Genomic DNA, 24,337 nt, shown 5'->3' with positions numbered 1-24,337 from the left:
AGGAAATGGACAATTTCCTGGAAACATATGAACAACCTAGACTGACCAGAGAAGAAATAGAAGACCTCAACCAACCCATCACAAGCAAAGAGATCCAATCAGTCATCAAAAATCTTCCCACAAATAAATGCCCAGGGCCAGATGGCTTCACAGGGGAATTCTACCAAACTTTCCAGAAAGAACTGACACCAATCTTACTCAAACTCTTTCAAAACATTGAAGAAAATGGAACTCTACCTAACTCATTTTATGAAGCTAACATCAATCTAATACCAAAACCAGGCAAAGATGTTACAAAAAAGGAAAACTACCGGCCAATCTCCCTAATGAATATAGATGCAAAAATCCTCAACAAAATACTTGCAAATCGAATCCAAAGACACATTAAAAAAATCATACACCATGACCAAGTGGGGTTTATTCCAGGCATGCAAGGATGGTGCAACATAAGAAAATCAATCAATGTATTACAACACATTAACAAGTCCAAAGGGAAAAATCAATTGATCATCTCAATAGATGCTGAAAAAGCATTTGACAAAATCCAACATCCGTTTTTGATAAAAACACTTCAAAAGGTAGGAATTGAGGGAAACTTCCTCAACATGATAAAGAGCATATATGAAAAACCCACAGCCAGCATAGTACTCAATGGTGAGAGACTGAAAGCCTTCCCTCTAAGATCAGGAACAAGACAAGGATGCCCGCTGTCACCACTGTTATTCAACATTGTGCTGGAAGTGCTAGCCAGGGCAATCTGGCAAGACAAAGAAATAAAAGGCATCCAAATTGGAAAAGAAGAAGTAAAACTGTCATTGTTTGCAGATGATATGATCTTATATCTGGAAAACCCTGAGAAATCGACGATACAGCTACTAGAGCTAATAAACAAATTTAGCAAAGTAGCGGGATACAAGGTTAATGCACATAAGTCCGTAATGTTTCTATATGCTAGAAATGAACAAACTGAAGAGACACTCAGGAAAAAGATACCATTTTCAATAGCAACTAAAAAAATCAAGTACCTAGGAATAAACTTAACCAAAGATGTAAAAGACCTATACAAAGAAAACTACATAACTCTACTAAAAGAAATAGAAGGGGACCTTAAAAGATGGAAAAATGTTCCATGTTCATGGATAGGAAGACTAAATGTCATTAAGATGTCAATTCTACCCAAACTCATCTACAGATTCAATGCAATCCCAATCAAAATTCCAACAACCTACTTTGCAGACTTGGAAAAGCTAGTTATCAAATTTATTTGGAAAGGGAAGATGCCTCGAATTGCTAAAGCCACTCTAAAAAAGAAAAACGAAGTGGGAGGACTTACCCTCCCTGACTTTGAAGCTTATTATAAAGCCACAGTTGCCAAAACAGCATGGTACTGGCACAAAGATAGACATATAGATCAATGGAATCGAATTGAGAATTCGGAGATAGACCCTCAGATCTATGGCCGACTGATCTTTGATAAGGTCCTCAAAGTCACTGAACTGAGTCATAATGGTCTTTTCAACAAATGTGGCTGGGAGAGTTGGATATCCATATCCAAAAGAATGAAAGAGGACCCCTACCTCACCCCCTACACAAAAATTAACTCAAAATGGACCAAAGATCTCAATATAAAAGAAAGTACCATAAAACTCCTAGAAGATAATGTAGGAAAACATCTTCAAGACCTTGTATTAGGCGGCCACTTCCTAGACTTTACACCCAAAGCACAAGCAACAAAAGAGAAAATAGATAAATGGGAACTCCTCAAGCTTAGAAGTTTCTGCACCTCAAAGGAATTTCTCAAAAAGGTAAAGAGGCAGCCAACTCAATGGGAAAAAATTTTTGGAAACCATGTATCTGACAAAAGACTGATATCTTGCATATATAAAGAAATCCTACAACTCAATGACAATAGTACAGTCGGCCCAATTATAAAATGGGCAAAAGATATGAAAAGACAGTTCTCTGAAGAGGAAATACAAATGGCCAAGAAACACATGAAAAAATGTTCAGCTTCACTAGCTATTAGAGAGATGCAAATTAAGACCACAATGAGATACCACCTAACACCGGTTAGAATGGCTGCCATTAAACAAACAGGAAACTACAAATGCTGGAGGGGATGTGGAGAAATTGGGACTCTTATTCACTGTTGGTGGGACTGTATAATGGTTCAGCCACTCTGGAAGTCAGTCTGGCAGTTCCTTAGAAAACTAGATATAGAGTTACCATTCGATCCAGCGATTGCACTTCTCGGTATATACCCGGAAGATCGGAAAGCAGTGACACGAACAGATATCTGCACGCCAATGTTCATAGCAGCATTATTCACAATTGCCAAAAGATGGAAACAACCCAAATGTCCTTCAACAGATGAGTGGATAAATAAAATGTGGTATATACACACGATGGAATACTACGCAGCAGTAAGAAGGAATGATCTCGTGAAACATATGACAACATGGATGAACCTTGAAGACATAATGCTGAGCGAAATAAGCCAGGCACAAAAAGAGAAATATTATATGCTACCACTAATGTGAACTTTGAAAAATGTAAAACAAATGGCTTATAATGTAGAATGTAGGGGAACTAGCAATAGAGAGCAATTAAGGAAGGGGGAACAATAATCCAAGAAGAACAGATAAGCTATTTAACGTTCTGGGGATGCCCAGGAATGACTATGGTCTGTTAATTTCTGATGGATATAGTAGGAGGAAGTTCACAGAAATGTTGCTATATTAGGTAACTTTCTTGGGGTAAAGTAGGAACATGTTGGAAGTTAAGCAGTTATCTTAGGTTAGTTGTCTTTTTCTTACTCCCTTGTTATGGTCTCTTTGAAATGTTCTTTTATTGTATGTTTGTTTTCTTTTTAACTTTTTTTTCATACAGTTGATTTAAAAAAGAAGGGAAAATTAAAAAAAAAAAAAAAAAAGGAAAAAAAAAAAAAAGATGTAGTGCCCCCTTGAGGAGCCTGTGGAGAATGCAGGGGTATTCGCCTACCCCACCTCCATGGTTGCTAACATGACCACAGACATAGGGGACTGGTGGTTTGATGGGTTCAGCCCTCTACCACAGGTTTTACCATTGGGAAGACGGTTGCTGCAAAGGAGAGGCTAGGCCTCCCTATGGTTGTGCCTAAGAGCCTCCTCCCGAATGCCTCTTTGTTGCTCAGATGTGGCCCTGTCTCTCTAGCTAAGCCAACTTGAAAGGTGAAATCACTGCCCTCCCCCCTACGTGGGATCAGACACCCAGGGGAGTGAATCTCCCTGGCAACGTGGAATATGACTCCCGGGGAGGAATGTAGACCCGGCATCGTGGGACGGAGAACATCTTCTTGACCAAAAGGGGGATGTGAAAGGAAATGAAATAAGCTTCAGTGGCAGAGAGAATCCAAAAGGAGCCGAGAGGTCACTCTGGTGGGCACTCTTACGCCCACTTTAGACAACCCTTTTTAGGTTCTAAAGAATTGGGGTAGCTGGTGGTGGATACCTGAAACTATCAAACTACAACCCAGAACCCATGAATCTCGAAGACAGTTGTATAAAAATGTAGCTTATGAGGGGTGACAAGGGGATTGGGAAAGCCATAAGGACCACACTCCACTTTGTCTAGTTTATGGATGGATGAGTAGAAAAATAGGGGAAGGAAACAAACAGACAAAGGTACCCAGTGTTCTTTTTTACTTCAATTGCTCTTTTTCACTCTAATTATTATTCTTGTTATTCTTGTGTGTGTGCTAATGAAGGTGTCAGGGATTGATTTGGGTGATGAATGTACAACTATGTAATGGTACTGTGAACAATCGAAAGTACGATTTGTTTTGTATGACTGCGTGGTATACGAATATATCTCAATAAAATGAAGATTAAAAAAAAAAAAAAAAAAAAAAAGAAAAAAAGACATAATGCTGAGCAAAATAAGCCAGGCACAAAAAGAGAGATATTGTATGTTACCACTAATGTGAATTCTGTGAAAAATGTACAATGTTTTATACTGTAGAATGTAGGGGACCTAGAGATACCAATTAGTGGAGGGGGAATGATAATCTAATAAGAACAGATAAACTATGGAGGGTAATCTCAATGTTATGGGAATGCTCAGGAATGATTATGGTTTGTAAACTTTCTTGGATATAGTAAGATCAAGTTGGAAGCAATAGAGTTATTTTAGGTTTTTTTTTTCTCTTATTCCTTTGTTTTCTTAGGGGTTGTTAATTTTCTTGGGGTATGGAAGGAACATGTTGGAAGCAATGTAGTTATTTTAGATTATTTGTTTTTCTTACTCCTCTGTTTGGACATGGTTTATTAATTTTCTTGGGGTATGGTAGGAACATATTGGAAGCAAAGTAGTTATTTTAGGTTATTTGTTTTCCTTAATCCATTGCTTTGTTTGAAATGTGGGGTTTTTTTGGTTGTTGTTTGCCTGTTTGTTTTTAATTTTTTGATAAACAAAGTTAAAAAATTGAAAAAAAATCAGTAGAAAAATGGGAGTAAAAACTAAATGACAAATAGGGTGGGATGGGGGGATGGTTTGGGTATTCTTTTTTCACTTTTATTTTTTATTCTTATTCTGATTCTTTCTGATGTAAGGAAAATGTTCAGAAATAGATTGTGGTGATGAACGCATAACTATATGATCATACTGTGAACAGTTGATTGTATACCATGGATGACTGTATGGTTTGTGAATATATTTCAATAAAACTGAATTAAAAAAAAAAAAAAAAAAAAAGGTGAGGAATAAAGGAGTACTGGGTGAAAAGTCATCTTTTGAATTGGAAACAAAAGATTTGTGAAAGTGAGCCATGTTCTCTTAAATGGAAGGAAAGGTGCTCCCAGTTTCCCAGTGGTACTGTGGAAAACTTTTTACATAATCTCTGCCATGTTGCAGGCTGGAATCAATCAATATATTCTCAAGGAGTCCACAGCTCAGTATCTCATAAGTAATAAACTTTCTGGGCTAGGCACTCCGGCCCCAGAAACAATGAGAGAGTGCAACTTCAGCTGCAATGTGGGGATAACTCCATATTTGCATATAAAACACTGCAAAACAATCCTGGCACAAAGAGGACTGGTAGTTTTAGTATTGCATTTTTGGCTTGGGCAATAGACAGATGTTATGCATGGACTGGATGATGGAATCATTTTATCTAGGTTAAGGGAGTCCAACAGTGAGAAAATATCTTCACATGGCTGCTTATTCAAGGTTCTGGGGTTGGGTCTTCCAGGTGAAAGACCCTGCGCATAGGTACCTGTTTTAGTTTGCTAATGCTGCCAGAATGCAAAACACCAGAAATGGATTGGCTTTTATAAAAGGGGGTTTATTTGGTTACACAGTTACAGTCTTAAGGCAATCAAGTGTCCAAGGTAACACATCAGCAATTGGGTACCTTCACTGGAGGATGGCCAATGGTGTCTGGAAAACCTCTGTTACCTGGGAAGGCATGTGGCTGGCATCTGCTCCAAAGTTCTGGTTTCAAAATGGCTTTCTCCCAGGAAGTTCCTCTCTAGGCTGCAGTTCCTCAAAAATGTCACTCTTAGTTGCACTTGGGATATTTGTCCTCTCTCAGCCTCTCTGCAGCAAAAGTCTGCTTTCAGTGGCCGTCTTTAAACTGTCTCTCATCTGCAGCTCCTGTGCTTTCTTCAAAGTGTTCCTCTTGGCTGTAGCTCCTCTTCAAAATGTCACCCACAGCTGCACTGAGTTCCTTCTGTTATGTCAGCTCATTCATATGGCTCCACTGATCAGCTTAGACTCATCCTGAATGGGCGGAGCAACACCTCCATGGAAATTATCCAATCAGAGTCATCACCCACAGCTGGGTGGAGCACAGTCCAAAGAAATACTCAAAGAATTACAATCTAATCAACACTGATAATGTCTGCCCACAAAAGATTACATCAAAGATAACGGCATTTGGGGGACATAATACATTCAAACTGGCACAGTACCCATTTACGGTTTTTACCACCCTTAAGTGTGGCATGGTGCTTCCAAAGGACCTTTACCAGTGTACTGATATTTTTTGAGGCATGAGGATCTACTAAGGCCTGGGTAGTGCCATATCCAGATTGTGAGTGGCAGTTACAGGGTGAGGGCAGAAAAAGTTAGAAATTGATTCAGGCACACTCATACAGTACTCATATATTAGATAATGCATATAAAGCATTTAACTCAGATCTTGGTCCTCAGTAAGTGTTTAATAAATATCAACTATTATTATATACACACATATATACTCATACAGAGGTATAAACACATATCTTTGTGACTTTGGGGAACTATGGAGATAGCAACCCTGCTTCCAAGAACAAAAACTGTCAAGGCTCCTGGGCTCAGATAGGCAAGGTTCTTCCTCATAAAAGTCATTTCATCAACACTGTAAACTCTCCAGGGAAAAGTCAGGGCGGTAGAGACAAGCTAGGCCAAGAGGCTGCAACCTGAGGATGTACGCTCCTCTCCTATCCAGCCCAAAGATGGGCAAAGCTGAGGGCCAATGAGGACCACCAAGCAAACAAAGAGAGGCCAAAGTGGAGCAGGAATTTCCTGGGGCAAGGACTCTACTATGCACCCAAGAAGCTATAGGCGAGAACTTTTAATCTCCTGCATGAGATTTTGCCACTCACCCGCACATTCTTCCTCCATTCTTTTAAGAAGGCCTAGCTAAAACAGAATCTCACTTTGTTCCTCAATTTCACATTCTGATTTGTCCTCCGTGGGCTTTAGTTTTGTCAGTTGTTGCTCAATTTCACCAACCTCCTGAAGCTCCCTTTTCAGATACTTCACCAGCCTTGTGGCAACAGGAGTGTATCTTCCCCACAGAGCACTCTAAAGGGATAGTTTGGCTCTTAGTACCTAATTTAACATGTCTAATTTGGTGCCGATACAGTCAACACAAAACAAATGCCTAATCTCGTCACACTTGCTCTCTTCTCTCATTTTGTTTCAAATAGAAAGCACAATATCCAATAATGTGGTTTTGCTTAAATGATACCTTTCCTGAGTATCTAGGGAATTGTCTTCCATTAAAACTCAATTATGTGATTATACTGGGAGCTACTGATTGTTCACTAGCTGAACAATGGATGGATTGCATGGTGTGCGAATAAAACTTTAACAAATAAACAAAAGATACAAGTGCTGGAGAAGATGTGTGGCAACAGATATATACCTGTTTACTGTTGGTAGAGAAGTAGAATGGTGCAGCCCCTCTGGAGGGCAATGTGGTGGTTTCACAGGAGTCTAACTGTAGGGTTGCCATATGATCCTGCAACCCTGTTATTTGTTATATGCTTGGAAGAACTAAAAGCAGGCATATGAATAGACATTTACACTGGGCCTTATGGGAGCAGTAATCACGATTTGCAATGAAAGGAGGTGGCATAGGTGAACAGAAGGGTGAACTGTGGTGTATACATACAACTTGATATTGAATGGCTGTAAGAAGGAATGAACTCATGAGGCATGCAACTAGGTAAATGAACCTTGAGGACCTATGTTGAATCAAATAAGCCAGAAACAAAGAAACAAATATTGTGAGACCTAATATAAACTAACTATAATGAGCAAATGCTGAGAATTGAATTCAAGAGCACAGGTTATCAAGGGATAGAACATGGATAGAGATTGGGCAATCAAGATGCAGGAGTGCAGAGTGTTCAATGAGGCTGTTGTAAATGTTTGTAGATTGTAAGCTCTTACAGCTGTCACTTCTATTCCTGAGTTTTGACTGTTAGTTAAGAGATGTTTATTTGGTACAAAATTTATACACACTTTCTAATATAACCCATATGGTCAGTTTATTTAAACAACAGGGTTGCATGGAACCTAGAATGGGGAATGACATCTTGTTACTCTGTACAGGTTAATGTGATACCCCGAGCACTCCAGAGTATTCCGGGCAGAAAATAAAAAAGTATTTGCCAAGTCCCCTTGAGAGACTAGGGAAAAATGTGAAAATATTAAACTTCTTCACCTGGGGAATTCCTGATATTACTACACACATTAGGAAATCCCAATTTAATAAGTCAAGCCCTCCATCTTGGTTTGCCCTTATGAAACTTATTCCTGCAAAGGAGAAGCTAACCCTACTTATAATTATGCATGAGTCACTCCCAGACAACTTCTTTTGTTTCTCAGATGTGTCCTCTTTCTCTCAGCCAACTCTGCAAATAAACTCACTACCCTCCCCCCTATGTGGGACATGACTCCCAGGGGTATAAGTCTCCCTGGCAATGAGGGACAGGGTTCCCAGGGATGAGCCTGGCCCTGGCATCATGGGATTCAGAATGCCATCTTGACCAAAAGTGGGAAGAGATATTAAACAAAATAAAGTCAGTGACTAAGAGATCTCAAACAGAGTTGAGAGGTCAATCTGGAGGTTATTCTTACACATTATATAGGTATTCCTTTTTAGTTTCTAGTGTATTAGAATAGCAAGAAGGAAATACCTGAATCTGTTGAATACCTGAATAGACTTGATTCTTGATGATAGGTGTATAACTAAATAGCTTTTATCGTGTGACTGTGTGATAATGAAAACCTGGTGACTGGCACTCCCTTTACCCAGTGTATGGGCAGATGAGTAATAAAATAATGACAAAAAATATTAATAATGGTGGGGTGTAAGGGGTATAGGATGGTTTGAGTGCTCACTTTTATTCTTTTCTTTATTTTGGAGTAATGAAAATGTTCTAAAATTGATTGTGGCAATGAATGCATAATTATATAATGATTCTGTGAGCCACTGATTGTATACCCTGGATGGATTACATGGTGTATGAGTATATCTCACTAAAAATGCATTGGAAAAAAAAACCCAGGTATTTTATCCTGTAGGATTTACTCACAAATGTGTTCACTTGCATAAAAATCTGCACAATACTGATTATATACTTTTTCTCTTGAAAACCTGAGGTTGCATGATAGTATGAAAATGAAAAAGTTAAATAAGAACTGATATATAAATGAGAAATAAGTTGACAATTATATAAAATGAAAGTAAGTAGCCCATAAATCAAACAAAGGGAAAGTTTTCAGCTGATTCCCTCTATGGGAAATGGTCTGAATTCTGTTAGAAGAAAACCTACCTCTCACCATTAGGTCCCACTCTGTTGATTAATTTTTCCATGGCTTCCTCTGTCTCCTTCAGTTTTTCTTGTAGTTGCGCAAGCTCAAAATCTGCTGAAAAATAAGCATCAATCTAAGAATGATCACAGGCAACTCCTAAGCCCTTTTCTGAAACACAGCTGACTGTGATACTCTACAATAATCTAGGATGGTTCTGAGACTCAAAGGAGAAACTGAGTCTCTCTAGCTAATCAACCAGGTCAAAAAGGGTACCAAGGTCTGGGCACAGAGATCTATAGAGCCTGTTTAGTGAGTGATGAACAAATCACTCTGTCTTACACACAGACATACAGCAGGACTAGTTAAAGAAAATGCCTAGGAGTGAAAAACACACCTCTAAAAGTCACCTAGGAAAACAATGCAGAAGATAAACCTACCCTTTCTGATCCAAATGATGTTTGAGGATAAGCTGCTTTAGAAAAGGAGTTACGATGCCACCCAAAGTGAGCAACATTTCCCCTGCACCTAGAGTTTAAAACAAATCTGGGAGATAACAGTCAAATGTTAAACTCCCTCAATTTATCTATTGAAACTATTATTAGGACCCTAAAAGTAAAACAGAAAAAATAAATCACTCAATCAGAACCTGAAATGACTCTAAGGCAGTAGGATTATGTAATAGTCTAGCCTTTTTCTATTACAGAACTGAGTGTTTTTCTACCTATAGGGTCATTGCAAGATGTAATATTTCAAAGGCCTTTTAATATTTCTAGAACACATTCTAATGCATTCAGTTAGCATGTGTAAAGTATTCTGTGGACTGTGCACATAAGTGCTCAGGTCCTTTTTATTTTCTGCATGACTCAAAATAAAAGCATAAGAAGCTGATAACTTATATTTCCATTATTAAGTATTTGCTTTACTTCTTTCTGTTTTAAGTGCATTATGCAACAGAATATGCAAGTTGCTACTCTTTACAGAGTCCACAAATCTTTTTAAAATTATTCTACTGATAATGCATTTACCATCACTATTGGTTAGACAACACTATTTTAATTAAGAACATAACCTCTTTCTCAAAGGATACCTTGAATATTTAAGATTTCCAGAAAGGATGCACAAAGTACTGGGATATCTCTTTGTATAGAGAATCCAGGAGGGAATCCAAAAGACAGTTACGGCTAGGGGCAGATGCTTTGGTGGCTCAGCCTCACTTCCTTTTGTCTTTCTTTTAAAAATTTCTGCTGAGGCTTCATTATCCACGGAAAAAGTAGTCTGCCCTCCAAGGCCTTCAACAAACTGGCCTTAACCTACCTAAGATTCAGGACTTCTTTCCCACAGCTACCCTACATTAGCAATCTGCTCAAGACTTAGTACTTGTCTGCCTGTGTCTTACTCAAGCCATCTTATCTACCTCATGAGACCTCCTCCCCAGCCACTCCAGCTAGACATGATTTCTCATAATGCTTTTGCCAGCTTCCTTCTTTCAAAGTAGTTAACTTCACAAGTCATTTTACCTGACATAAAACCTAGACTTAGAGGGAAGAGTCATACCTTATACATGTCCATTGCTCCAGAGAGCACAGAATATCCTAGGCAGTCAAAAATATTTGATGATTATATTTCAAGAGTCAGAAGTTTTAAACCCGTCCCTAAGTCTAATAACTGAATTTAGTGATGACTTGATTTCTCTGCTTCAGTTCTTCTCTATGTGAAATAATTTCGCCTGCTATCAATATTCTGAAATCTGGAAATGAGAAGAAACCCATTCCAAATGTGAAATATTAATCTGTTAATACATTAAAAAGTGAACTGGTGGTTTTGTACCTTTTATAACTATTTTTTCCCTTAAAAGTCCAAAATTAATATGGACAATTTTGAGAATTCCCAGAGTTAAGGTAAAAATAACATCAGATTAATTTAGAGTAACTTTTGAGAAACGATTTTAAGTCATACCTACAGATTGTCCCTCTGGTTGTATAACAGCTATCTGACTCAGTAAAAATTGAGAATATACGGAGAAGGGGAACTTACTAATTTTCCTGCGGGTGTTTCCAGGTGTGGCAGTAGAGCATGTATGATCTTCTGCAGTTTTCCCCTTTGAGAGCTGAGAATTGAATGAGGTACAGCACATCAACAGCAGCTCAGAATCTCATGCAACCCCTCATATTAAATGAAAAAAAAAAAAAAAAAATGAAAAGGATGGGAGACAAAAATAAAGTCAGAAATCAAATCAAATAGCAACATTAGAGAACTGCGCCTCCCTCCCCCCCAAAAAAAAAAGCCAACAAAAGATGAGATGTCTTCCATGTAAACAATTACCAAGGCATAAGAAAAAAATATCTTCCTACAGGTCATCTGCCTTGCCCCTGCTCATCTAAAGGGGATGTGCCCCCTCTGGCTGCCTGCAGAATTCCTGGTCAAGAAGGAACTAACCCCTTAATTGTGTGACACCTGAGATTCAGAGCCAGAGTTCGGCAGCTAGGAATGCCAGTATTACCCCATACAGCAACTGTTAAAAAAGCTGAAAAAGAGTTCAGTCTTCAACTAGAGATATGAATGCAGCATATCCGCGTAGGAACTAAGGCAAGTCAGACAAAAGGGTATAGGACTATATTGACTGTGTTTTAAAACTTCAACTTCTGTGTGAGACCAAAGAAGAGATGTTTATTTGGTGTAAAATCTAAATTTTCTGTAGCACACTAAATAATTTAACTCATATGGCTAGTTTATTCAAACACCATAATTACATGGAACTTTGAATAGGGAGTGAGATATGGTTAGTGTGAAACCCTGATACATCCCAAAGTAATCTGGGCAGGGAATAAAAAGTATTTGCAAAGCCCCCATGAGGAACTGGGGAAAAATGGAGAAATAGTAAACTTTCCCACCTGAGGAATTACTGATTTTCTCATAAGCATTGAGGACTACCAATTTAGAAGGTCGAGCCCTTGATCTTGGGGCTTGCCCTTAAAAAGGTTGTTTTGCAAAGGAGAGGCTAAGCATACTTATAATTGTGCCTAAGAGTCTCCCCTAGAGAACCTTTTTTGTTGCTCAGATATGGCCTCTCTCTCTCTAAGCCCACATGGCAGGTAAACTCACTGCCCTCTCCCCTACATGGGACATGACTCCCAGGGATATAAATCTCCAAGGCAATGTGAGACATGACTCCCGGGGATGACCCTGCATCCGGCATCATGGGATTGAGAAAGTCTTCTTGACCAAAAGGGGGAAGACAAATGAAACAGAATAAAGTTTCAGTGGCTGAGAGATTTCAAATGGATTTGAGAGGTCATTCTAGGGGGTTCTCTTACACGTTATACGGATATCCCTTTTCAATTGCTAGTGTATTGGAATAGCTAGAAGGAAATAACTGAAATTGTTGAACTGCAACAAGTAGCCTTCTTTTTTTTTTTTAATTAAATTTAGTTTTATTGAAATATATTCACATACCATACAATCATCCATGATGTACAATCAGCTGTTCACAATACCATCATATAGTTATGCATTCATCACCCCAATCCATTTCTGAACATTTTCTTTACATCAGAAAGAAACAGAAGAAGAATAAAAAATAAAAATAAAAAAGAACACCCAAATCATCCCCCCCATCCCACCCTATTTTTCATTTAGTTTTTGTCCCCATTTTTCTATTCACCCATCCATACACTAAATAAAGGGAGTGTGATCCACAAGGTTTTCACAATCACAGTTACCCCTTGTAAGCTACATTGTCATACAATTGTCTTCAAGAGTCCAGGCTACTGGGTTGGAGTTTGATAGTGTGCCGGTTTGAATGTATTATGTCCCGGAAAACTCCGTTATCTTTGATGTAATCTTGTGTGGGCAGAGATATCGATGTTGATTAGACTGTAATTCTTTGAGTGCTTCCATGGAGATGTGCCCCACCCCACTGTGGGTAATGACTCTGATTGGATAATTTCCATGGAGGTGTTACCCCACCCATGCAGTGTGGGTCTAAATTAAATCACTGGAGCCATATAAATGAGCTGACAAACAAAAGGAACTCAGTGCAGCTAAAAGCAACATTTTGAAGAGGAGCTACAGGTGAGAGAGTAGCTGCAGATGAGAGACAATTTGAAGATGGCCATTGAAAGCAGACTCTTGCTCCGGAGAAGCTAAGAGAGGACAAACACCCCAAGAGCAACTAAGAGTGACATTTTTTGAGGAACTGCAGCCTAGAAAGGAACATCCTGGGAGAAAGCCATTTTGAAACCAGAACTTGGGAGCAGATACCAGCCACATGCCTTCCCAGCTAACAGAGGTTTTCCGGACTCCACTGGCCATCCTTCAGTGAAGGAACCCGATTGCTGATGTGTTACCTTGGATACTTTATGGCTTTAAGACTGTAACTGTGTAACCAAATAAACCCCTTTTATAAAAGCCAATCCGGAGAGGGAAGATGGCAGCATAGACAGGAGTGGAAGCTAAGTAGTCCCCCTGGAACAACTGAAAAAAACCAGAAACAACTAATGAATGATCCAGAATAACTGCAGGGGGGCAAACAAGACCGTCGACTCATCATACACCAACCCGAATTGGGAGGAATGCCCGAGATCACAGCATAAAATCTGTAAGTAAAACCTGCGGATCCAAGTCGTGAGACCCCCTCCCCCATAGCCCGAGCTGCAAAGCCTCATGGTGCCAGAGAGAAGCTCTCTCCCAGCAAGTGAATATAGCTCAGCTGAGCTCCAACTGGGGTTTTAAGTAGCAAGTGTGAACTGCTCACTACAGGTATGAATCCCCAAAAAATAGACAGAGCCTTTGGGTGACGACTGACCTTGGAGAGCCGGAGGGTCACCTTGGACTAGGTCTGAAGGGGACTATCTGTTTCTTTTTCAGCTCAGTGGAGAAAGCCCCAGCCATTTTCAGTTCCCAGTGCTGTAACTCAGAGAAGGGTGGAGATAGCACAAGCAGAGAGAGGGACCATTGAAATGCTAATGACCTCCCCCTAGGGGGTCTATCTTCTCCAAGAGGAAAGGGGTGGGGCCCTTTCCATTTAGAATCAGACCCCAGAGCCTGGGGGAACACGGCCATATCTCCTCACACCAGTCAAGAATTATAGGCTAAAAAGGGGGAAAAAAAGCAAGACTTGCAGCCGTCTCCCTGGCAGGCAGAGGTGCTCCTGCCCGGGGCCGAACCCACAGCACAGAGCCGCGCCAAGAAACCCAGTGTGAGAGGGAGTCTTTCCTGCAGCAACACTCACATGCCACAACATCAGCCATGGACAGTGGCCTTGAATACACCCACAGCTAATTGTCCCAGAGCTTGGAGGGCAGAGCTGTGCGGAAGGGGGAAGTTAACGTGTCCCATTCAACCATCTTTGAAGCGGGCTGGGAACGACTCTGCCCAGCCCAGTGTCCCAGGGCTTCCCTGGAGGCCGGTGCACACTTGTGACATGGCACAGCCCTCCCTCCTTCAGCAGAGGTCCGGGAAGAGCACAGCACGGAAAGGGGAACCACTCGGAAATCTCACGGAACCTAGGCCAATACCAAGGACTTTTGGGTCAGCGGCAGAGAACAGCCTTAAATCTCCAGGAACACCTGGGAGGTCTGATTATTAAAGCTGCCCTTCCTCCCTAACCACTCAGATGCACGCCCCCTCATTCGGGGCAGCACACCCAAATTAAGTGCACCGAGTGGACCCCTCGGGGGTCAGATGCCCACACACCACAAAGACCGGGTTGGGGAGAGCTGACTTGAGGGGAATTGGTAACTCACAGACACCATCTGCTGGTTGGTTGGAGAGAGCATACACCACCAAGCTGCAATTCTGACAAATTAAACACCAAGGAAAGCAAATGCCAAGAGGCTAAAAACAACAGAAAATCTTAAAGCTTATGATAAAACCAGACGATACAGAGAACCCAAACCTAAACACCCAAATCAAAAGATCAGAAGACACACAGTACTTGGCACAATTAATCAAAGAACTACAGACAGGCAACAAGAGCATGGCACAAGATATAAAGGACATGAAGAAGAGCATGGCACAGGATATAAAAGACATAAAGAAGACCCTAGAAGACCATAAAGAAGATATTGTAAGAGTAAATAAAAAAACAGAAGATCTTATGGAAATAAAAGAAACTGTAGGCCAAATTAAAAGACTCTGGATACTCATAATACAAGATTAGAGGAAGCTGAACAACAACTCAGCCTCCTCAAGGACCACAGAACAGAAAATGAAAGAACAAAAGAAAGAATGGAGAAAAAAATAAAAAAAATTGAAATGGATCTCAGGGATATGATAGATAAAATAAAACGTCCAAATTTAAGACTCATTGGTGTCCCAGAAGGGGAAGAGAAGGGTAAAGGTCTAGAAAGAGTATTCAAACAAATTGTTGGGGGAAACTTCCCAAACCTTCTACACAATATAAATACACAAAGCATAAATGCCCAGCAAACTCCAAATAGAATAAATCCAAATAAACCCACTCCAAGGCATATTCTGATCAGACTGTCAAATACTGAAGAGAAGGAGCAAGTTCTGAAAGCAGCAAGAGAAAAGCAATTCACCACATACAAAGGAAACAACATAAGACTAAGTAGTGACTACTCAGTGGCCACCATGGAGGCGAGAAGGCAGTGGCATGACATATTTAAAATTCTGAGAGAGAAACATTTCCAACCAAGAATACTTTATCCAGCAAAACTCTCCTTCAAATTTGAGGGAGAGCTTAAATTTTTCACAGACAAACAAATGCTGAGAGGTTTTGCTAATAAAAGAGCTGCCCTACTTCAGATACTAAAGAGAGCCCTACAGACAGAGAAACAAAGAAAGGAGAGAGAGATATAGAGAATTTTAACAGACATATATAGAATATTACATCCTAGGTCACCGGGACACACATTCTTTTCTAGTGATCATGGATCTTTCTCCAGAATGGACTGTATGCTGGGACATAAAAACAAGCCTCAAAAAAAAAAAAAAAAATGAATTTGTTCAAAGCACATTCTCTGACCACAATGGAATACAAATAGAAGTCAATAACCATCAGAGACTTGGAGAATTCACAAACACCTGGAGGATAAAAATGGGGGGGAGATGAAAACATTCCCGGATAATCAAAAGCTGAGGGACATCATCACCAGTAATCAGTCCTATAAGAAATGCTAAATGGAGCTGAGAAGGCTGAAAGGAAGAGACACTAAACAATTGACTAAAACACATGAAGAAATAAAGATTTCCAGTAAAGATCACATGGTAAATATAAATGCCAATACTACTGTATTTCTGATTTATAACTCCACTATTTAATTCCTACAGGATCTAAAATACATAATCTGTAATGATGAACCAGTGGTTTTGGACTCAATGTAAAATACATCATTTTTGACAAGAACTACATAAAGGTGGGGGAATGATGGAGTATAGGAACATAGTTTATGTGTCATATTGAAGTTAAGTTGATATCAAAGAAAAACAAGATTGTTACAGATTTGAGATGGTAAATTTAAGCCCCACAGTAAACACAAAGAAAGTATCAGAGAATATGACCATAAAGATGAAAAGTAGAGTAGGAGTTCTGAGAAGTGGGGGAAGGGGCAATGGGGAGTTAAGAAATGAGAGTAGGGTTTCTGTTTGGGGTGAAGGGAGACTTCTAGAAATAGATGGTGGGAAGGTGATAGCATTGCAACATTCTAAATGTGATTAATCCCACTAATGAAATGCTAGGGAGGGGGTGGAATGGGAAGCTTTAGGCTATATATATATATGTTTTTACAACTGGAAAAAAAAAAAAAACAAAAATTCCAAATATGACAATCAAATGCCAAGGATGATCCTGGATGAGATCTGAGGATGGAGGAGAAGAGGCTCAAAGGGACACAGATGGGACACAAGAGAAAAAAAAAAAGGAAATACAGAAGGTAAGCTTTATATCAATATTGAATTTCTTGAACTTCTTAGCTGAGCTTAATGAGATTGCATAAAAGAATGTTCTTGTCCATGGGAAAGGTATATGTGAATCAGATTGTTCAAAGATATGTGCAGCTTGCTCTCATATGTTCAAAGGACAGAGCAACAGATGATGGATGATAGACAGAGAGGGGGGAGGGAGAGAGGGAGGGAAAGAAAGAAACGGTGGTGTGACAGGATGTTAAAGGTGGTGGATCAGGGTATCGGGGGAGGGGGTTTGGGGTATGATGGAGTTCTATGTATGGTGTTTTTACTGTTTTTGCAACTGTTCCTGTAAGACGGAATTTATTTAGAAATAAAATTTATTAAATTAAAAAAAAAAAAAAGCCAATCCATCTCTCATGTTTTGCATTCCAGCCGCATTAGCAAACTAGAACAGTTTCAGGTGTTTACTCCTAGCTATTCCAATACATTAAAACCTAAAAAATGTTACCTATATAGTGCATAAGAATGTCCACCAGAGTGACCTCTCAACTCCATTTGAAATCTCTCAGCCACTGAAACTTTATTTCATTTTGCATCCCCCTTTTGGTCAAGAAGATGTTCTCAATCCCATGATGCCGGGTCCAGATTCATCCCCGTGGGAGTCATATCCCATGTTGCCAGGGAGATTTAAACCCCTGGGAGTCAGGTACCATGTAGCGGGGTGGGCAGCGAGTTCACCTGCCAAGGTGGCTTAGCTAGAGAGAGAGGGCCACATCTGAGCAACAAAGAGGCACACAGGGGGAGACTCTTAGGCACAATTATATGCAGGTTTAGCCTCTCCTTTGCAGTAACGAGCTCCAAAAGGGTAAGTCCCATGATAGAGGGCTTGGCACATCAAACTGTCAGTCCTCAATGTTTGTGAGAACATCAGCATCAGTCCAGGTGAGGAGTCCAACACTTCCGCATTTCCCCCCAGCTCATCAGGGGGGCCCTGAATATATGTCTTTATTCTCTGCCCAAATTACTTTGGGATGTGTCACTATTTCACTCTAACCTATACAAACCTACAATATCTCACTTCCCATTCAAAGTTCCATGTAATTGTGGTGTTCAAACAAACTGACTATAGAAGTTATACTTTTAGAAAATAAAGATCCTGCACCAAATAAACATCTCTTCCCTTGGTCTCACATGGAAGTTGAAGTTTTAACACAGTCGGTTTCAACCGTTACCCTTTGGCCCAGTATGCCCTAGTCTTAGTCAGATCTACTTCATTCATCTCTAACTGAAACCTGGGCTCTTTTTTCAGTTGTTTTTTTTTTTTTTTTTTAACAGTTGCTGTATGTGCTAATACTGACATTCTTATCTGCCGAGCTCTAGCTCTGAGTTTCAGGTGTCACACAGATACCCAGTGCTCCAGAGACCAATCAGGTTATACACAAAGGGATCAACATCTCAGAGTTTGGAGGTAGCCATTACAATTCAGGAACAGATTTGACTGCTGTAAGAGCTTACAATCTAGGGACCATTACAGTAATTGTTCCCTGTTAGGCTGTGTTCTAAGATTCAATTCTGAGTTTACACATTATAGTTAGGCCATATTAGTGAGGCATTATAGTTTTTGCCTTTGTTTCTGATGTAAGCCTTGATTCTTGAAGATGATTGTATAACTATGTGATTGTGAAAACTTGTGACTCACACTCCCTCTATCTAGTGTATGGACAGATGAATAGAAAAATGGGAAAAAAATTAAATGAATAATAAGGGGCATGATGGGGAATGGGATGTTTGAGTGTTCTTTATTTGTATTTTTAATCCTTTTTTTTCCTGGAGTAATGAAAATGTTCAAAAACTGATTTTGGTGATAAATGCACAACTATATGATGGTACTGTACACTGTGGATGACTGTAGGTTGTGAGTATGTGAGTATACCTCAATAAAACTGAATTGAGAAAAAAAAAATAGAACTAACCCCTTACACTAGTTAGGAAGACAAAGTGAAGTTTCTGCCTCCACTTCACAGTGCACAAGTCCATTGCCTGGAAAAGCCTGCCTCGTGGAACTTAATTGGAAGTCTCACCAGAGCTAGGAAATATCAGGCTCAGTTTCAGGACATGACAGTTCTGTCCCAGGAGAATTACTGGAGATGATGTTTAAAAACAGGACCTTATATGCCAGGGGGAAAAAAGAGGACAAAGTGGTGTTGGTACAGTTGTTATTTGGCCTCAAAAGGGCAACACAGTGGGAATCAATGTGCCAATCCTAACAATAATGCTCTTTTTTTAATGCATTTTTTTATTGTGAACTTTAACATATATACTTAACAGTGATTACTTGTAAGGTATGATTTCACAAGTAGTTAGAAAACAAACTTCAAAGAATGTCATGGGTCAGAGTTCCACAACTTCAGTTATTTCCATTATTGTAAAATATAACACATATACAGAACGGTGTTAACTTTCGATGTACAACTCAACAAGCAGTTATATAGGTAATTTCAAAAATTGTTATGCATTACATTTCCACAGTTTCAGTTCTTCCCTTGTTATGCAATATAGGGTACACACAAAAAAGGTGAAGAGTTTCAAAGCACAATTCAATGAGTAGCTATAAAGAAAATTTCAAAGGACGTCATATGGTACAGTTCCATGTCATTTACCTCCTTTCCAGCTATTCCAACACCCCAGCATCTAAATAAATATATATATATATTTCTATAAAGTTTCAGTAATACTCTTCTTAGAACATCTTTATCCCTTTTCAGCTAGCAGAGATACTCAAAATTTTTTTGGCTTTAAACTAGAACATTCACTGGATTAGGAATTAGAAGACCCAGGTTGAAGACCTGGTTCTACCTTTTCAGTTCTGAATTCTGAGGCAAATCACTTAAACTCTTAAGCAAGGATTTTCTCACCTGTAAAACTGAAACCATACATATTGTAAGTACCTCACAAAGGAAGCAAGTTTAAAGAGATGATGGATTTGAAAGTGTTATGAACTGTAAAGACAGACAATGATTAATGCAGACAATGATTTTTATTGCAATGATCTGACCAAAATGATTCTACTTACCTTAAACAGAATGTAGAGTATATATAAAAAAATCCCGAAACCATAGATTGGAATAATCTGCCCCATCAATCCTCTTCCACTGTTGCCTCCTCCAGTGCCTCCACCCGGTCCTTTGGTCTTTGCAAATGCCTCTGCAAGATGAGACCTCTGGAAACGAGCCCCAGGGGTCTGGCCATCTGAGGGTGTCTGGTGATGATGCATCATGGGTGGGAATCGACCCAATTTTCCTGAGAAAATAATAAGTTATTCAGTTTTTATTTTACTATTTTAAACATCAATATTATGAAAATATCTCAAGTATCAACATAAAAGCAACAGACGGCAACTCAAGCAAGTTTAAGAAACAACAGGGACTTGACTATAAATATATAGGAGGTATTACACAAAATCTAAACACGATGTGGCAGTCTCTGCCTGATTATCAAGCACATTTTTCTTTTCCTTCTGGGTCCACAGATAATACTACAATTTCAGTCACCCATACAATAAAATATGGCCATTTGACTGAGTTCCAGCAAAAGGAATATAATGGATGTGTGCTAGTTCCAAGCCTGACCTATAAAAACCTCCCATGTATTAAACTCCACGTTTATGTCCCTCTGTAAGCTGGATGGTGACACCCAAAGAGATCCTGGAAGTCATGTGAAGATGACGGCAGAGCCTCTATCAGTCTGGGTTCCTGAAGAACTTTGTGGGGAAGAGCCTTTCATTACTGCCATTCCATAATTTAGAATCATTTAGAACCATCTGTGATAAGAAATAAACTCATACTGTGTTAGGGCCATTATACACTTCAGAGTCTGTTACAGCACTTAGCCACCCCTAACACAGGTAGTAAATGCAATCTGGTCTCAGGAGAGACTAGAACCAGAAACTGGAAAGCCATCAGGAACCAGGTCAACTATTCTCTCATTCTATCCCAATTTCTCTCCCTCTCTATGGGGCCATAAGGCTTTTTCCTTTCTTTCTCTGTGCACATCTTCCTCATTCTTCTCTCTCTGCAAACCATTTCCTTAGGCTTTTTTGTGTACATAGTGGATGATGGCTGCTTCCAAACCCCTCAATTGGCATGTCCTTCAAGAGACTAGCAGAGACTATTAATGTCTCTTAGTCCTAATTCCACATGGCTGGAGGAAGATTATGAGTAATCAGCTTGGGTAGGTATGCCTTTCCCATCAGCCATAGCTGGGCATGCAGTACAAACAGGGTCTCAGGGCCCACCCTTGTGAGTAGAGGAACAGGGCTTAGAAAAACGTGGGGATCATTAATTTTCTTCCATTTTTTTCTCTTAGGAGCAGTGAAACATTAATACTAACTGCCAACCTTCCTGGGGGCCAAAAGTAAGGAAGAAAAGAAAGACACCTCTTCAAAAGGCCCTGTAAACAGATTTGTATCATAAAAATTCTGCAAGGTAACACTATTCAGCAGAAAAGACTAGAGCAGAACTACTTCAGAAATAAAATTCTAAAAATACAAACCATAATATGAATTTTTTCATATTTGACTTCAACATTATGGATTACTGTTCAATAAAGAACACCATGAAGAGAGTTAAGATAGATGATAGATGAGGAAAAGATGCTTTGCAACATCTAAAACTGACAAGGAATTAAATATATAGAATATACAAGGAATCCTTACAATTCAATAAGAACATCACAGGCAACTCAATAGAAAAATGGTCAAAAGCAATGAGTAAGGAACTCACAGAAGAATCCTAAATGGGTAACAAGTATATAAAAAGATGATCAAATTCAAGTAAACCCAATGAGCAAAATTCGAATTAAAACAATGAGCTACCACTTTTTACCCATCAGGTATTATTAGAAGGACAAAAATGAGAACTGTGGGTAACAGCAAGGATTGGCAAGGATATGAGGAGACAAGAACTCTTATGCATTATGGGTAAGACTGTAAACTGATACAATCCTTCTATAAAGTAATCTGGCTGAACTCTATGATCCAGTGATCCTACTCTAGTATATAAATCTCAGAAAATACTCAAATAAGGCTGTATACATCCTATTTATAGCCTTTATAGATCTTTGTAAGAATGTTAGCTGTAGTGATGATATTGTAGCAGCATGGAGATGGAAGTAACTGTGATTACCATAACTGGAAGAATGAAAAAGCAAAATGGAGTAGACAAACATGGAATTCTATGTAGCTTTTAAAAACCACACTTTAGATGTACCTATAACAATATGAACACATCTTTAAAAACATAGCATTTAGTTAAATATAAGCAAATTCCACTATGTAAATTGAAGATACACACAACTATTCTACATATCTTTCAAGCAAATATGAAGATAGAAGACATACAACAAACACATTAGAGTGGGTACATATAAGCAAGGAAGGGAATGGGCATGTGGATTGGGATAAAGGGTTAAAAATAAAAGGACAAAGCAAGACAAGAAACTTGCAAGATAATGTTAATAATGTGCTATGAACTGAGGAATATCTTCTTATCAACTATCTGCTCCTGAAGTAAGAAAGGAGGCAGGTGAGCAAGCAGGGAGGTAAGACAACTAGTCACTGGGGTGGAAGCTGTCTTCTGCCTTTTACCTTCCCTCAGTCAACCTCCACTCCAGTCATCCTCCTTTCTCTCCCAATATTGACTTTGGATGACATGGAAATTATGGGAAGAAATGCTACTTTTTAAGAGTATGTCAGCAATAGAAGCATAGCTTTGGAAAACAGAAAGAGGAAACCACTTACCACCCCTTATTCTGGAAACTGTTTACTATGTCACTTTTAAATTGTCAATGATTTTAATACAGTAAATGGCTGAGTACTGGTTTTGAAGCTATTATTTACCTTCAAAAACTGCCTAGCATGCACCTAGGAAGATAAGCCTATTGAGAATATCTGATACATCAGCTGGTTAATAATGTTTAATATACTAGTTTTAATATTTATACTATATAGTGTTGAACTTCATTTTACTGTACTGAAAATACTGCCATCAAAACCTGGCATAAAACAAAAAATTACAAATTAAAACCAGTTAATGACACAAAAGATCTTTTCATTTCTAAAACTGAAGAATGATGATGCTAAACATTACACATCTCCCCCACCAACTTTTATACATCTGTCAGTCAGGAAGATTTACTAGACATCTATTACATTCAGGACTCTGTGCTGTAATTAGTAAAGGAAAGTCATAAACAAAATATAGACTTTAGGAAAGTCATAAACAAAATATAGACTTCAGTTCTCATATGGAACAATCTTCTCCAACTGAGAATATACAAATTTTAAAATAAGAAAAAAGTGGGCAAGGGGGCAGGTTATCATAGGTTATCATGGATATTATTTCCAGACAAACTAAATGTCTAATAAAAGAACGTATGGGGGTGGGGTGGGGGAGAAACGGGAAGGGAAAGAAGAAGAGAAAGAGTGGAAAACCCCATTTGAAATCCCTCTCCTCTGCCTGTGATGGGAGGCCACCCTGTTCCTACAGGCCCTTTTGTAGACTCAGGGGTATGAGACCAGTGACTGGCTTTGTGTTCAGCCTTCCCTGTACCCTCTACTCAATCTCTCTATGCCTCAGTTACCTAGTTGTAAAATGGAGATAAAACAGCATCTACCTCACATGTTGTTGACAGGATGCAATGCTGTAGGCCCAGGACACTGGGCCTTTCCTGTTGGCTTTGGGACTGAATTGTTCATGAAGAAAAAGGAAAGGATGGGGAGGGGAGGGGGAGGAAGGGAAGGAGTCAGATGGCACCAATCATTGAAGGGTATGAGAGAGTTAATAGCAGAGGAAAAAAGACAAACCAGGAGGAAAGAAGAGAGTGTACACTGAGAAGAAGACGAAAAAGGAATCAGCATTTAATATTGAACAGAATATAGAGCTAATGGGGAGAGTCAGCAAACGTCAAGAGTTTCAGACACTAAGAAAAGACAATGAGGAAACTGAATCTGGGCTTATGGTAGGGGAAAACTGAATACAAATTTTGATATATTAAATTCCATGGGTTGATGGTACATTCAGAAGAAACTTTTATTGGACTGTAGACAAGCTTGAGAAGAAACTCTAAGCAACTTAGATGACTAATAAAATATTAACTGCATGGATAAGATTCCTAACACCAAAAAGGCTGGAGGAATATGTACACTTATGATAAAAAGAAAAAAATAATCTAGTTAAAGAGGACCAAAAGTTAGAGGAGGATGGAAAAGAAAGCAACTGAGAAGTCTAGAAGAAGAAACTGATAAAAAAGACTCGTGGAAGTTCCAGTTTTTAGACACAATGTACTCTTGGAAACCAAGATTTAAAGAGGATGGCCATTACACAAAATCCTGACTGCCCACTTG

At 39.2% G+C, this 24,337-nt stretch overlaps 1 protein-coding gene across 12 annotated transcripts in view; it reads right to left on the bottom strand.

Moving 5' to 3' along the window:
- Window positions 1-24,337, bottom strand: part of RIC3 (RIC3 acetylcholine receptor chaperone) — a 151,850-nt gene that overhangs the window by 81,617 nt on the left and 45,896 nt on the right. For 7 of the 12 annotated variants that reach the window (XR_005217444.1, XR_005217443.1, XM_037840078.1 and 4 more), the window contains exons 2-4: window positions 20,009-20,235; window positions 11,101-11,173; window positions 9,087-9,180 (exon numbers count right to left, since the gene is read on the bottom strand). Coding sequence is in view for 10 of the 12 variants with exons in the window: in XM_037840078.1 (XP_037696006.1) it covers window positions 9,087-9,180; window positions 11,101-11,173; window positions 20,009-20,235 (394 nt within the window). In the remaining 2 variants the exon portion in view is untranslated. Of the gene's footprint in view, window positions 1-5,702; window positions 5,758-5,839; window positions 6,826-9,086; window positions 9,181-11,100; window positions 11,230-19,016; window positions 19,073-20,008; window positions 20,236-24,337 lie in introns of those variants that run through there. The other 5 variants (XM_037840073.1, XM_037840074.1, XM_037840079.1 and 2 more) reach the window with 4 other exon arrangements.

This window comes from Choloepus didactylus, chromosome 6 (genome assembly GCF_015220235.1).
Source record: "Choloepus didactylus isolate mChoDid1 chromosome 6, mChoDid1.pri, whole genome shotgun sequence".
Lineage (NCBI taxonomy): Eukaryota > Metazoa > Chordata > Mammalia > Pilosa > Megalonychidae > Choloepus > Choloepus didactylus.
This window is presented reverse-complemented; position numbering and strand designations above follow the sequence as displayed.